The 13,840-nt window shown below is 50.8% G+C and overlaps 1 protein-coding gene across 5 annotated transcripts in view; it reads right to left on the bottom strand.

Annotated features, from left to right (window-relative positions):
- LOC140387004 (Na(+)/citrate cotransporter-like) overlaps positions 1-13,840 on the bottom strand; it is a 176,107-nt gene that overhangs the window by 101,484 nt on the left and 60,783 nt on the right. For 4 of the 5 annotated variants that reach the window (XM_072469980.1, XM_072469975.1, XM_072469978.1 and 1 more), the window contains exons 7-8: positions 13,004-13,219; positions 9-130 (exon numbers count right to left, since the gene is read on the bottom strand). In XM_072469980.1, the coding sequence (XP_072326081.1) occupies positions 9-130; positions 13,004-13,219 (338 nt within the window). The remainder of the gene's footprint in view (positions 1-8; positions 131-13,003; positions 13,220-13,840) is intronic. The other variant, XM_072469979.1, reaches the window with a different exon arrangement.

The following is a 13,840-nucleotide window of genomic DNA, read 5'->3' as shown; positions in this document are numbered from 1 at the left end:
ACACATACCTCGCATGCTGTCACTTGAGACTGTCTTGGTCCGTTTCCAGGGTGTTAAGTTTGGTTTCTGTGATGGAATGATGAACATGAGGAAAGCGATGAAAAGTACCACAGTGGCATCAGTGACGTACCTGAAATAAGGAAGAGTTATTTACGTCAGGTTTGTTGGAACTTACAGGTTTATGACAGGTGGATGAGAAATACAACTGGCCTGAGTCACTGAATCTAATGTGGAGCATTAAAGGGGCAAGAAAATGATCGATCTCCTGATCACTAACAGTATCTGTGACTGAAGTGTGGATTACAGGGGACGTGTGTTGATGAGTTCCACTCCGTGTGGGATATCTGTCCCAGAGCCACAGAGGAAACGTTCTGTTCCCACGCTCTGTACAATCTGCTTTTGCACCGGGAATGTTAATGGTCAAAGCTTCCAAAAGCACAGAAACATGAAGAGTTTGCCTCCCTGCTGGCCTCCAAGCACACACGTGGGTAGGGTCCTGGACAGCAGCCTGTGCATTGGCACAGTCCACAAGAGTAAGCCGGCCTCCAGAACAGAAACAGGCACAAAACAAAGATTGTTCCAAATTCATTCAGCCACCAGAGTTTTAGATTTTTTTTGTTTCACTTTGAACTTCATCGGACCGGGTCAATTTGACAGTCTCAGCCTCTGTCACTTCTTGTTTCAGTCCTGCTCTCCTAACCCTTCTCCGATTTCTGCGGGACCCTGGCGGAGCTCCATTTGGCAATCAGCGCCTCGGGCCCCAGCCTGCATGTCAATTAGACTCAAAAGAGGTAAAGACCGTGTGAACGAACAGCGACAGGCAGCACATTCTGGAACAAGGCACCGAGTCCAAATCAACCGAGTGTCCTTCCCGCTCAATAGAGGCTTTGACTGTTTTCTCCGGAATCTTTTTCCTGATTTCCCCCCATTGCCTCCAGAGAAAACTGGCTGAGGCTCAGCTTCACTGAGCACCAAGTTCGCAGACAAGATCGGCAATGAGCTCAGTGACCCCGTGACAGCCCACACAGCACTTCGCTGTGATCTCTCAACTGGATTCACACAAGAACAATGGCCACTTAGTTGACATGACAAGTGCCCAAGGTATTGAATCCCTATCTCAGATCGTGCCTCCAGCAGGAAGCGTGTGGGGGAAACTAAACATCATTATTGGTCATTTCATGGCTGCACCTGGGGCAGATTTTGGAGTGGATATCCTGTATTGGGCATCAAGTAACATTCATGCCACACAAATGCCAGGCAATGACCATCTCCAACAAGAGAGAAGTTCACCATCATCCCTTGGCATTCAATGGCATTGCCATCACTGAATCCGCCACTATCAATATTCTGGGGGTTACCATTGATCAGAAACTGAACTGGACTAGCCACATTAATATTGTAGCTACCAGGGCAGGTCATAGGCTAGGAATCCTGCGGCGGGTAACTCGCCTCCTGACCCTCCAAAGCCTGTCCACCATCTACAAGGCACAAGTCAGGAGTGAGATGGAATACTCTCGACTTGCCTGGGTGAGCGCAGCTCCAGCAACGCTCAAGAAGGTCCACACCATCCAGGACAAAGCAGCCCCGTTTAACTGACACCACACCCACTAACTTCAACATTCACTCCCTCCACCGCCGGTGTACACTGGCAGCCGCGTGCACCATCAAAAAATGCACTGCGGGAACTCACCAAGGCTCCTTCCGAACCCACGACCTCCACCACTTAGAAGGACAAGAGCAGCAGACACCTGCCCCCACCCGCCCCCTCCCCGCCCCCCAGGAACACCACCATATATCGTCTGTTCCCTCACTGTCGCTGGGTCAAAATCCCGGTACTCCCTCGCTAACAGCACTGTGGGTGTACCTACACCACGGGGGCTGCAGCGGTCTCGAGGGCAATCAGCGATGGGCAATAAATCCTGGCCTGGCCAGTGAAGCCCTCATCCTGGGAATGAATGGGAACAAAATGCCCTGGGTGCAAAGTGTGAGGCAGGCTGCAGACCCCGCCCCACCCCCACCACTGCCAGCAGAGAAGCAGACATCAGTTAGTTCTTAATACACAGCTTCAATTGTAGATAGCCAGTCACATCTGATCTCCTGCACATTCTGTCCCCGACACCCAGTCTTTGAGCTCAGTGATGCTGGTGTAAGATGCGTCCAGGGGTCACTCATTCATTTCCCACAACCTCTCTCTCTGGATCGTGTGACATTTGTGGCGGCCTGGTTATCAGGAATTCTCATTATTCTGGCCTTGTTGAGTTAACTCTTGTCCTTTATTTTTTCCCTTTTAATTTCCTCCACTCACTTGGTGTAAAGTACAGACCCTGGGCGGGATTCTCTGACCCCCCCGCCGGGTCGGAGAATCGCCGGGGGGCTGGCGTGAATCCCACCGGATATTCGGCAGGGGCGGGAATCGCGCCGCGCCGATTGGCGCCCCCCCCCCCCGGCGATTCTCCAGCCCGCGATGGGCCGAAGTCCCGCTGCTGGAATGCCTGACCCGCCGGCGAGAATCACACCACCTCTCTTACCGGCGGGACAAGGCGGCGCGGGCGGGCTCCGGGGTCCTGGGGGGGGCCGCGGGGCGATCTGGCCCCGGGGGGTGCCCTCACGGTGGCCTGGCCCGCGATCGGGGCCCACCGATCCGCGGGCGGGCCTGTGCCGTGGGGACACTCTTTTCCTTCCGCCTTCGCCATGGTCTCCTCTATAGCGGAGGCGGAAGAGACTCCCTCCACTGCGCACGCGCGGGGATGCCGTGAGTGGCCGCTTGCGCTCCCGCGCATACGCCGCACGGCAAAGTCATTTCCGCGCCAGCTGGCGGGGCACCAAAGGCCTAACCGACCTATATGTAGCCTCCTTATGACCTCCTCACAACTTACTTTCCTACTTATATTTGTGTCATCGGCAAATTTAGCAACCAAAACCTGTCCCATCATCCAAGTTATGTATAGTTGACGTCCCAGCATGGATCCCTGTGACACACCACTCATTACAGCTTGCCAAACAAAAGATGTCCCATTTATATCTGCTCTCTCGTTCGTATTAGCCAATCTTATATCCATGCTAATATGTTGCCCCTACCCAATGAACTTCTTTTTTCCCCCAATAACTTTTGATGTGGCACCTTATCAAATGTCTTCTGGAAACTAAGTACAGTGCATCTCCACTGGTTCCTCTTCATCCCCAGCATATGTTACTTTTTCAACCTCCGGCTACGCTGCTGCCTCACTGCGCCAGGGACCCGGGTTCAATTCCGGGTGACTGTCAGCGTGGAGTTTGCACGTTCTCCCCGTGTCTACGTGGGTTTCCTCCGGGTGCTCCGGTTTCTTCCCACAGTCAAAAAAGATGTGCAGGTTAGGTGGATTGGCCACGCTAAATTGCCCCTTAGTTTCCAAAGGTTGGTGGAGTTACAAGGATAGGGCGGGTGATTGCGCCTAGGTAGATGCTCTTTCAAAGGGTCAGTGCGGACTTGAAGAGCCGAATAACCTCCCTCTGTGCTGTAGGGATTCTATGAACAATTTAAATAAATGTTTAAACACGATTTCCCTTTCACAAAACCTGATAACCGGCCGATTACCTTGAATTGATTTTGATGCCCTGCTATAACATCTTTTATAATGGATTCTCACATTTTTCCTGTGACAGATGATGTTAGGGTAACTGGCCTATAGTTTCCTGCTGTCTATCTCCCTCTCCCTTTTTTCAATAAAAGGAGTCCCACTCACTATTTTCCAATCTAATAGAACCTTCCCCGAATATTGTAAATTTTGGGACCAATGTAGCAACTACCCCATTCGCCACTTCTTTCAAGACCCTAGCATGGCGTTCATCAGGAACTTGTCAACCCCAGCTCCAACAAATTACTCAGTACCATTTTCCTGGTGATGGTAACTTTCCTGAATTCCTCCCCCCCCCCACCCTTCTATTTCCTGATTTACAGCTATTTCTGGGATGTTACTTGTATCCTCCAAGAATAATCTTTAATAATAATCTTTATTGTCACAAGTAGGCTTACATTAACACTGCAATGAAGTTACTGTGAAAAGCCCCTAGTCGCCACACTCCACCACCTGTTTGGGTACACGGAGGGAGAATTCAGAATGTCCAAATCAAAGAACAAAGAAATGTACAGCACAGGAACAGGCCCTTCGGCCCTCCAAGCCCGTGCCGACCATGCTGCCCGACTAAACTACAATCTTCTACACTTCCTGGGTCCGTATCCTTCTATTCCCATCCTATTCATATATTTGTCACGATGCCCCTTAAATGTCCCTATCGTCCCTGCTTCCACTACCTCCTCCGGTAGCGAGTTCCAGGCACCCACTACCCTCTGCGTAAAAAACTTGCCTCGTACATCTACTCTAAACCTTGCCCCTCTCACCTTAAACCTATGCCCCCTAGTAATTGACCCCTCTACCCTGGGGAAAAGCCTCTGACTATCAACTCTGTCTATGCCCCTCATAATTTTGTATACCTCTATCAGGTCTCCCCTCAACCTCCTTCATTCCAGTGAGAACAAACCGAGGTTATTCAACCGCTCCTCATAGCTAATGCCCTCCATACCAGGCAACATCCTGGTAAATCTCTTCTGCACCCTCTCTAAAGCCTCCACATCCTTCTGGTAGTGTGGCGACCAGAATTGAACACTATACTCCAAGTGTGGCCTAACTAAGGTTCTATACAGCTGCAAATCCCCTAACAAGCACATCTTTCGGGACTTGTGGGAAGAAACCGGAGCACCCGGAGGAAACCTACGCAGACACGAGGAGAACGTGCAGACTCCGCACAGGCAGTGACCCAAGCCGGGAATCGAACCTGGGACCGACTAATGCAAGATAACTTCAATTCATCTGCCATCTCGGGCAGCACGGTAGCACAAGTGGCTAGCACTTTGGCTTCACAGAGCCAGGGTCCCAGGTTCGATTCCCCGCTGGGTCACTGTCTGTGCGGAGTCTGCACGCTCTCCCCGTGTGTGCGTGGGTTTCCTCCGGGTGCTCCGGTTTCCTCCCACAGTCCAAAGACGTGCAGGTTAGGTGGATTGGCCATGATAAATTACCCTTAGTGACCAAAAAGGTTAGATGGGGTTATTGAGTTACAGGGATAGGGTGGAAGTGAGGGTTTAAGTGGGTCGGTGCAGACTCGATGGGCTGAATGGCCTCCTTCTGCACTGTATGTTCTATTATTACTATTACTTCCCCAGGCTCACTTTATACAGGGCCAACGCTAACTTTGTTAACTCATTTCATTTTTAAAGACTATCTGTCTTTATATTTTCAGCTAGCTTTCTCTCCTTGTTAATCTTTTACTTGTTCTTTGCTTTTTGAATATTCTGTCCAATCTTCTGACCTGCCACCCATCTTTTTGCAATTATACGATTTCTCAAGTCTGATACGATCTTTAACTTTTTTAGTTAACCACAGATAGTGGGTTCTCCCCTTGAAATTTTTCTTGCTTGTAGGAATGTATCTATTTTTGTGTGTTCTGAAATATTCCCTTAAATGTTTGCCATTGCATCTCTATTGATCTATCCCTTAACCTAAATTGCCAGTTCACTTATGCTAGCTTTTTCATGCCTTCATGTTGCCCCGGCAACAGATTGGTTTCAGCTTTATTCTCCAAATCTGATCTTGGCTGGATTTCCCTGTTGAACAATGGGCTGTGTCTCTCCCAGAAACCCCTCCGAAGCTGTTACAACTCTCGCGTTCTCGCGCCTCACCGATGGGCTCCTGGTATTTCCAGCTTTTCTTTGATTTGCGGCAGAGAATAAATTGCTTTGGGATTATGGGCATACTATTTGCTCAAATCGGTAGACTGCTGCACCCCCCCCCCCCCCCCCGCCCGCCTCCCCCTCACTGCCTCGATCAATGACTCCAGTAGCGAGATTGGATGACAATTGAAGGCTTTATTGGACTAGATGTTTCCCCCAGCAGCGCAGGTACAGAATGCAGCTGCTCGGGAGACACAGACTCTTATACTCCGCCTTACTGGGCGGAACCAGCAGACAGGCTTCACCAATGATCTTCCTGTCTCAGGTACCTCCAACACCAATGATCTTACAGCCTCAACCTAGGTACCGTAATACCCCTAATACCGACTACCACACTGCCCTTCTCCAGGATTCAGGCCCGACTATTCCACGCGGCAAGATGGCAACCTCCTTTCGGCGGTGATTCTATCAGGCCCAGCCTGCCAGGCGAGCAGAGTTAACCACGTCCCGGAGTGGCTGAAGGGTTGGTTTGAAAATTCGACTGTACACGGGAGAGATCCAATCCAGATCTCAGCCAGGGCCTGCCTGACACTCTGATAAATTGTGGGGAAATTCCACTCGTGCTCTCACCAATGCTTCGAACAGTCGCAGTAAAACTTGCCTATTTTTCTATTTCATTCCCCTTGCAATAAACACCAACTTTCCATTTGCTTTCTGTAATATTGGAGTGATCGGTGATCACCAGGATACCAACAACAACAAACTAATTATTAAAATGACGACGTGCAGAGTGTTAAGCTGTGCTACCGACTTCTCCAGCTACACTTTGAAAGGAGTTGTTTGAAAAGGAAGTATTCAATGAACGGCCTGACACCGGGAAGTTCCGAGGAACAAAGGGACCTTGGTGTGTTTGTCCACAGGTCTCTGAAGGCGGGAGGGCAGGTTAATAGGGGGGTGAAAAAGGCATTTGGGACTTTTCTTTATCAATCGAGTCATAGATTACAAAAGCTGGGAGGTCACGTTGGAGTTGTATAGAATGTTGGTGAGGCCACAGCTGGAGCACTGTGTGTAGTTCTGGTCGCCACACTATAGGAAGGATGTGATTGCACTGTGGAGGGGGTGCAGAGGAGATTCACCAGGATGCTGCCTGGGATGGGACATTTCAGTTATGAAGCGAGGTTGGATAGGCTCGGGTTGTTTTCGCTGGAGCAGAGAAGACTGAGGGGCGACCCGATCGAGGTGGACAAGGTTATGAGGGGCATGGACAGGGTGGAGAGGGAGCAGCTGTTCCCCTTAGTTGAAGGGTCAGTCACGAGGGGGACACAAGTTCAAGGTGAGGGGTAGGAGGTTTATGGGGGATGTGAGGAACAGCGTTTTTACCCAGAGAGTGGTGAGGGTCTGGAACGCACGGCCTGGGAGGGTGGGAGGGTCTGGAACGCACGGCCTGGGAGGGTGGGAGGGTCTGGAGCGCGCTGCCTGGGAGGGTGGGAGGGCCGGGTTGCCTCACATCCTTTAAAAAGTACCTGGATGAGCACTTGCCGCATCTTAACGTTCAAGGCTATGCACCAGGTGCTGGCAAATGGAATTAGGTCAGCAGGTCAGGTGTTTATCATGCATCGGTGCAGACTCGATGGGCCGAAGGCTTGATTCTGCCCGGGACCACGCGCTACGGCCCAATTTGCCAATTGGGTCACACGACCGTTTGAAACCTCGCCCCCTTGAAGGGGCCCACCCGCCACAACACGTTCCTAATCATTTGCATCCAAACACTTTGTCAATTATGAACAGGGCTCCCTCTGTACCAACAAGTTCTGCAATCTCTCTCCCTGATCAGTAAGAGCTTCTTTAAGAATATAAAAAGGAAGAGAAAGGTCAAAGTAAGGAAATGCCCCTTACAGAATGAGATGAGGAGTTAATACTGGGGGAGGCAGGGAAATAGCAGAGGAGTTAATTAAATACTTTGTTTTCAGTCTTCACAGTGCAAGACACCAATAACATTCCAAAAATACTAAATAATGAAGGGGCAAAAGCGGGAGGGAAATAAATAAAACAACAATCACTAGAGGAAAAGGTAACTCGGGAAATTAATGGGACTGAAGTCTGATAAGTCCCCAGGACCAGATGGGTTGTATCCCAGGATATTACAGGAAGTAGCTCCAGAGAAAGTGGATGCACTGATCGTAATCTTCCAAGAACCTTTAAATTCTGGAAAAGTCCCAGAGGATTGGAAAACTGCCAATGTAACATCGTTATTCAAAAAGAAAGAGAGAATAAACTCAGGTAGGGACAGGCCAGTTAACGAGACCATGTCATTGGAAAAATGTTAGAGTCCGTTATAAAGGATGTAATAGCAGAGCATTTAGAAATACATAATATAACCAAGCAGGGTCAGCACGGCTTCATGCCTGACAAATTTATTTAAATTCTTTGAGGTGGTAATGAGCAGGGTAGATGAAGGGGTACCAGTAGGTGTGATATACTTGGATTTCCAAAAAGCATTCGATAAGGTACCACACAAAAGGTTACCTCATAAGATAAGAGCCCAAGGTGTTGGGGGTTGTATATTAGCATCGACAGAGGCCTAATAGAAGATAGAGATCTGGGATAAGAGGTGATTTTCTGGATGGCAACCTGTAACTAGTGGAGTTCCATAGGAATCAGTGCTGGGACCACAATTATTTACAATATATATTAAAGACTTGGATGAGGGAAGTGCATGCATTATTGACAAGTTTGCAGATGACAAGGTGGAAGGCGAATGGTCAGAACAATACAAAGAATCTTCAGAGGGATTATAATAACCCTCACAAGACACCTCAATTGAACTCTCCATGGGACTCGTGGGATACGAGCTCCTCTGCTAGTGGACGGAGGGGCCCACTGAGTTGGGGCTGGTAAATTTGCCCTCTAAAAGCCGGCCCAGACTGGGCAGTCCCTAATGGGATCTTTGAGCTGGGAGTCGTGGTGTGGCCTTTTCTTTATGCTGATTTATTTAAATGCTGTTTAATTTACCTTCCCGGGCCTCCAGAGCTCTCATAGGGAAATAAACAGGTGAGGTGAGTGGGCAAAAATGTGGGCAGATGAAATATAATGTTGGAAAGTGTGAAGTTAGGCACTTTGGTAGGAAGAATAAAGGAGCTGAATATTGTTTAAATGGAGAGAGACTGCAGAAAGCTGCAGCACCGAGGGATTTGGGGATCCTCGTGCATGAATCACAAAAAGCGAGCATGCAAGTTCGGCAGGGAATAGGGAAGGTAATTGCCTTTATTTCAACGGGAATCAAGCATAAAAATAGGGACATCCTGCTGAAACTATACAAGACACTAGTTAGACCACACCTGGAATACTGCGAACAGTTTTGGTCCCCTTATCTAAGGAAAGATATACTGGCAATGGAGGCAGTCCAGAGAGGGTTCACTCGGGGAATCCTGGGTATGGAGGGATTTTCTTATAAGAGGTTGAGTAGGTTGCGCCTGTACCCATTGGAGTTTAGAACAATGAGAGGTGACATTATTGAGACATATCAGATTCTCAGGGGGACTTGACAGGGTCGTGTTGAGAGTCTAGGGCCAAGAGGACAGAATCTCAGAGTGAGGGGGTCACCCATTTCAGACAGAGATGAGGAGGAATTTCTTCTCTCAGAGGGGAGTGAATCTGTGGAATTCTTTACCGCAGAGAGCTGTAGAGGCTGGGTCGTTAAGTTTGTTCAAGGCTGAGATAGACAGACTTTTAATCAGTGAGGGAATCGAGGGTTATGGGGGTAAGGCGGGAAAGTGGAGTTGGGGATTACATCAGATCAGTCATGATCTCAGTGAATGACAGAGCAGACTCGATGGGCCGAGTGGCCGGCTTCTGTTCTTATGTCTTATTAGCACAGTGGTTATCACCGTTGCTTCACAGCGCCAGGGTCCCAGGTTCGATTCCCGACTTGGGTCACTGTCTGTGCGGAGTCTGCACGTCCTCCCCGTGTCTGCGTGGGTTTCCTCCGGGTGCTCCGGTTTCCTCCCACAGTCCAAAGATGTGCAGGTTAGGTGGATTGGACATTCTGAATTCTCCCTCTGTGTACACGAACAGGCGCCGGAGTGTGGCGACTAGGGGCTTTTCACAGTAACTTCATTGCAGTGTTAATGTGAGCCTACTTGTGACAATAAAGATTATTATTACATTCTAAATAATTTGCTGCTTTGCTATTCTTCCTGCTAAATTGGACAAGTTCACAGTTCCCACATTATAACAGATCTGCCAAATCTTTGCTGAGTCAATTAATCTATCAAAATCTTTCAGGAAAGTTCATTCCCTCCTTTTGACAATTAACGTTTATAGCTATGTTGCTGCCATCGGTGTAATCTCCCACTGCGGGAACTCCGGAGGATCAGTACTGAGGGAGTGCTGCACTGTCAGAGGGCCAGGACTGAGGGAGTGCCGCACTGTCAGAGGGTCAGGACTGAGGGAGCACTGCACTGTCAGAGGGTCAGTACTGAGGGAGTGCTGCACTGTCAGAGGGCCAGGACTGAGGGAGTGCTGCACTGTCAGAGGGTCAGGACTGAGGGAGCACTGAACTGTCAGAGGGTCAGTACTGAGGGAGTGCTGTACTGTCAGAGGGTCAGTACTGAGGGAGTGCTGCACTGTCAGAGGGTCAGTACTGAGGGAGTGCTGGACTGTCAGAGGGTCGGTACTGAGGGAGCACTGCACTGTCAGAGGGTCAGTACTGAGGGAGTGCCGCACTGTCAGAGGGTCAGTACTGAGGGAGTGCAGCAGTCAGAAGGTCAGTACTGAGGGAGTGCCGCACTGTCAGAGGGTCGGTACTGAGGGAGCACTGCACTGTCAGAGGGTCAGTACTGAGGGAGTGCTGCACTGTCAGAGGGTCAGTACTGAAGGAGTGCTGCACTGTCAGAGGGTCAGAACTGAGGGAGTGCCGCATTGTCAGAGGGTCAGTACTGAGGGAGTGCCGCACTGTCAGAGGGTCAGCACTGAGGGAGCGCTGCACTGTCAGAGGGTAAGTACTGAGGGAGTGCTGCACTGTAAGAGGGTCAGTACTGAGGGAGCACTGCACTGTAAGAGCGTCAGTACTGAGGGAGTGCTGCACTTTCAGAGGGTCAGAACTGAGGGAGTGCTGCACTGTCAGAGGGTCAGAACTGAGGGAGTGCTGCACTGTCAGAGGGTCAGTACTGAGGGAGCGCTGCACTGTCAGAGGGTCAGTTCTGAGGGAGTGCCGCACTGTCAGAGGGTCAGTACTGAGGGAGTGCTGCACTGTCAGAGGGTCAGTACTGAGGGAGTGCTGCACTGTCAGAGGGTCAGTACTGAGGGAGTGCTGCACTGTCAGAGGGTCAGTACTGAGGGAGTGCCGCACTGTCAGAGGGTCAGTACTGAGGGAGTGCTGCACTGTCAGAGGGTCAGTAATGAGGGAGTGCCACACTGTCAGAGGGTCAGTACTGAGGGAGTGCCGCACTGTCAGAGGGTCAGTACTGAGGGAGTGCCGCACTGTCAGAGGGTCAGTACTGAGGGAGTGCCGCACTGTCAGAGGGTCAGTACTGAGGGAGTGCTGCACTGTCAGAGGGTCAGTACTGAGGGAGTGCTGCACTGTCAGAGGGTCAGTACTGAGGGAGTGCCGCATTGTCAGAGGGTCAGTACTGAGGGAGTGCTGCACTATCGCAGGGTCAGTACTGAGGGAGTGCCGCACTGTCAGAGGGTCAGTACTGAGGGACTGCTGCACTGTCAGAGGGTCAGTACTGAGGGAGTGCCGCACTGTCAGAGGGTCAGTACTGAGGGAGTGCTGCACTGTCGGAGGGTCAGTACTGAGGGAGTGCTGCACTGTCAGAGGGTCTGCACTGAGGGAGTGCCGCACTGTCAGAGGGTCAGTACTGAGGGAGTGCCGCACTGTCAGAGGGTCTGCACTGAGGGAGTGCTGCACTGTCGGAGGGTCAGTACTGAGGGAGTGCTGCACTGTCAGAGGGTCAGTACTGAGGGAGTGCTGCACTGTCAGAGGGTCAGTACTGAGGGAGTGCTGCACTGTCAGAGGGTCTGCACTGAGGGAGTGCCGCACTGTCAGAGGGTCAGTACTGAGGGAGTGCCGCACTGTCAGAGGGTCTGCACTGAGGGAGTGCTGCACTGTCAGAGGGTCAGTACTGAGGGAGTGCTGCACTGTCAGAGGGTCAGTACTGAGGGAGTGCTGCACTGTCAGAGGGTCAGTACTGAGGGAGTGCTGCACTGTCAGGGGGTCAGTACTGAGGGAGTGCTGCACTGTCAGAGGGTCAGTACTGAGGGAGTGCTGCACTGTCAGAGGGTCAGTACTGAGGGAGTGCCGCACTGTCAGAGGGTCAGTACTGAGGGAGTGCTGCACTGTCAGAGGGTCGGTACTGAGGGTGTGCTGCACTGTTCGAGGGTCAGTACTGAGGGAGTGCCGCATTGTCAGAGGGTCAGTACTGAGGGAGTGCCGCACTGTCAGAGGGTCAGTACTGAGGGAGTGCTGCACTGTCAGAGAGTCAGTACTGAGGGAGTGCTGCACTGTCAGCGGGTCAGTACTGAGGGAGTGCTGCACTGTCAGAGGGTCAGTACTGAGGGAGTGCCGCACTGTCAGAGGGTCAGTACTGAGGGAGTGCTGCACTGTCAGAGGGTCAGTACTGAGGGAGTGCCGCACTGTCAGAGGGTCAGTGCTGAGGGAGCGCCGCACTGTCAGAGGGTCAGTACTGAGGGAGTGCTGCACTGTCAGAGGGTCAGTACTGAGGGAGTGCTGCACTGTCAGAGGGTCAGTACTGAGGGAGTGCTGCACTGTCAGAGGGTCAGTACTGAGGGAGTGCTGCACTGTCAGAGGGTCAGTACTGAGGGAGTGCCGCACTGTCAGAGGGTCAGTACTGAGGGAGTGCCGCATTGTCAGAGGGTCAGTACTGAGGGAGTGCTGCACTGTCAGAGGGTCAGTACTGAGGGAGAGCCGCACTGTCAGAGGTGTCGTCTTTTGAACACGATGTTTAACTAATTTCCCTGTCTGACCTCGTAACTGAAAGTAAAAGATCCAATGGCCACTCTTGGAAGAAGAGGAAGGGGAATTCTGTCCAGTGTCTCAGGTCAGTATTTATTCGTGGACAAAGCATAAAAAGCAGATTGTCTGGGTCATTCTTGTGATGCTGTTTATGGGATCTTGCTGTGCACAAATAGGCTGCCCTGTTTGCAAATTTGAACAGTGACTGCACTTTCTAAGTTGGGGAAAGGTGCGATAGAAATTCACGCTGTAAACGGAGCGAAGATGTGGTTACCCGTTTACAATCCAACCTTGGGTCGTGTTGCTACGTCTTCAATACTCACTCTCGGCCACCTTTGTCGAAAAGGACATTTCCCCAACCTGGGATAAAGCCGGGTTCTCGAGTGAACCACAGGACCACCAAAGAGACGAACAGGATGAGGACAGCCTTCTCAGCAAATCTCATGGGCCCGAGCTTGCTGTATTCTTTCTGAATGACACCGTAAGCTCTCTTCTCCTTCGAGGAGCGGGGAATTCCGCATCCCCACATCTCCCGAAAACTGATTCAAAACAAAATCATTTTATCAGCTCCATTCCATTGACATTATTGGCTTGTAAATCTCTATGGGGAAGGATATTCATGGACGTCAGGCCCCAGATCGTAAATGTGCCACTTGTACAAACATCATCCTCATTATTCAGACCGCAATCTGATGGATCTGATCTCCTATCTCATAAAGACCTCTCGGCAGCATTAGATTCCCAACATTCCCAGGGTGTGGGAGAGGCCGGTTACCAAAGGCCTGTGTGTGAAGGAGAGAATCACAGCCGGAGGGACCCAAAGATTTCCTTGAGGATTCTCAAGCAGATCCTCATGGTTGACAGGGCAGCTGGAAGAGACAGCTGGAACTGCCAGCACGGGGTTAGATACAGAGTAAAGCTCCCTCTACACTGTCCCCATCAAACACTCCCAGGACAGGTACAGCACGGGGTTAGATACAGAGTAAACCTCTCTCTACACTGTCCCCATCAAACACTCCCAGGACAGGTACAGCACGGGGTTAGATACAGAGTAAAGCTCCCTCTACACTGTCCCCATCAAACACTCCCAGGACAGGAACAGCACGGAGTTAGATACAGAGTAAACCTCTCTCTACACTGTCCCCATCAAACACTCCCAG

The sequence above is a fragment of the Scyliorhinus torazame genome, chromosome 12 (assembly GCF_047496885.1).
Source record: "Scyliorhinus torazame isolate Kashiwa2021f chromosome 12, sScyTor2.1, whole genome shotgun sequence".
Classification (NCBI taxonomy): Eukaryota; Metazoa; Chordata; class Chondrichthyes; order Carcharhiniformes; family Scyliorhinidae; genus Scyliorhinus; species Scyliorhinus torazame.
This window is presented reverse-complemented; position numbering and strand designations above follow the sequence as displayed.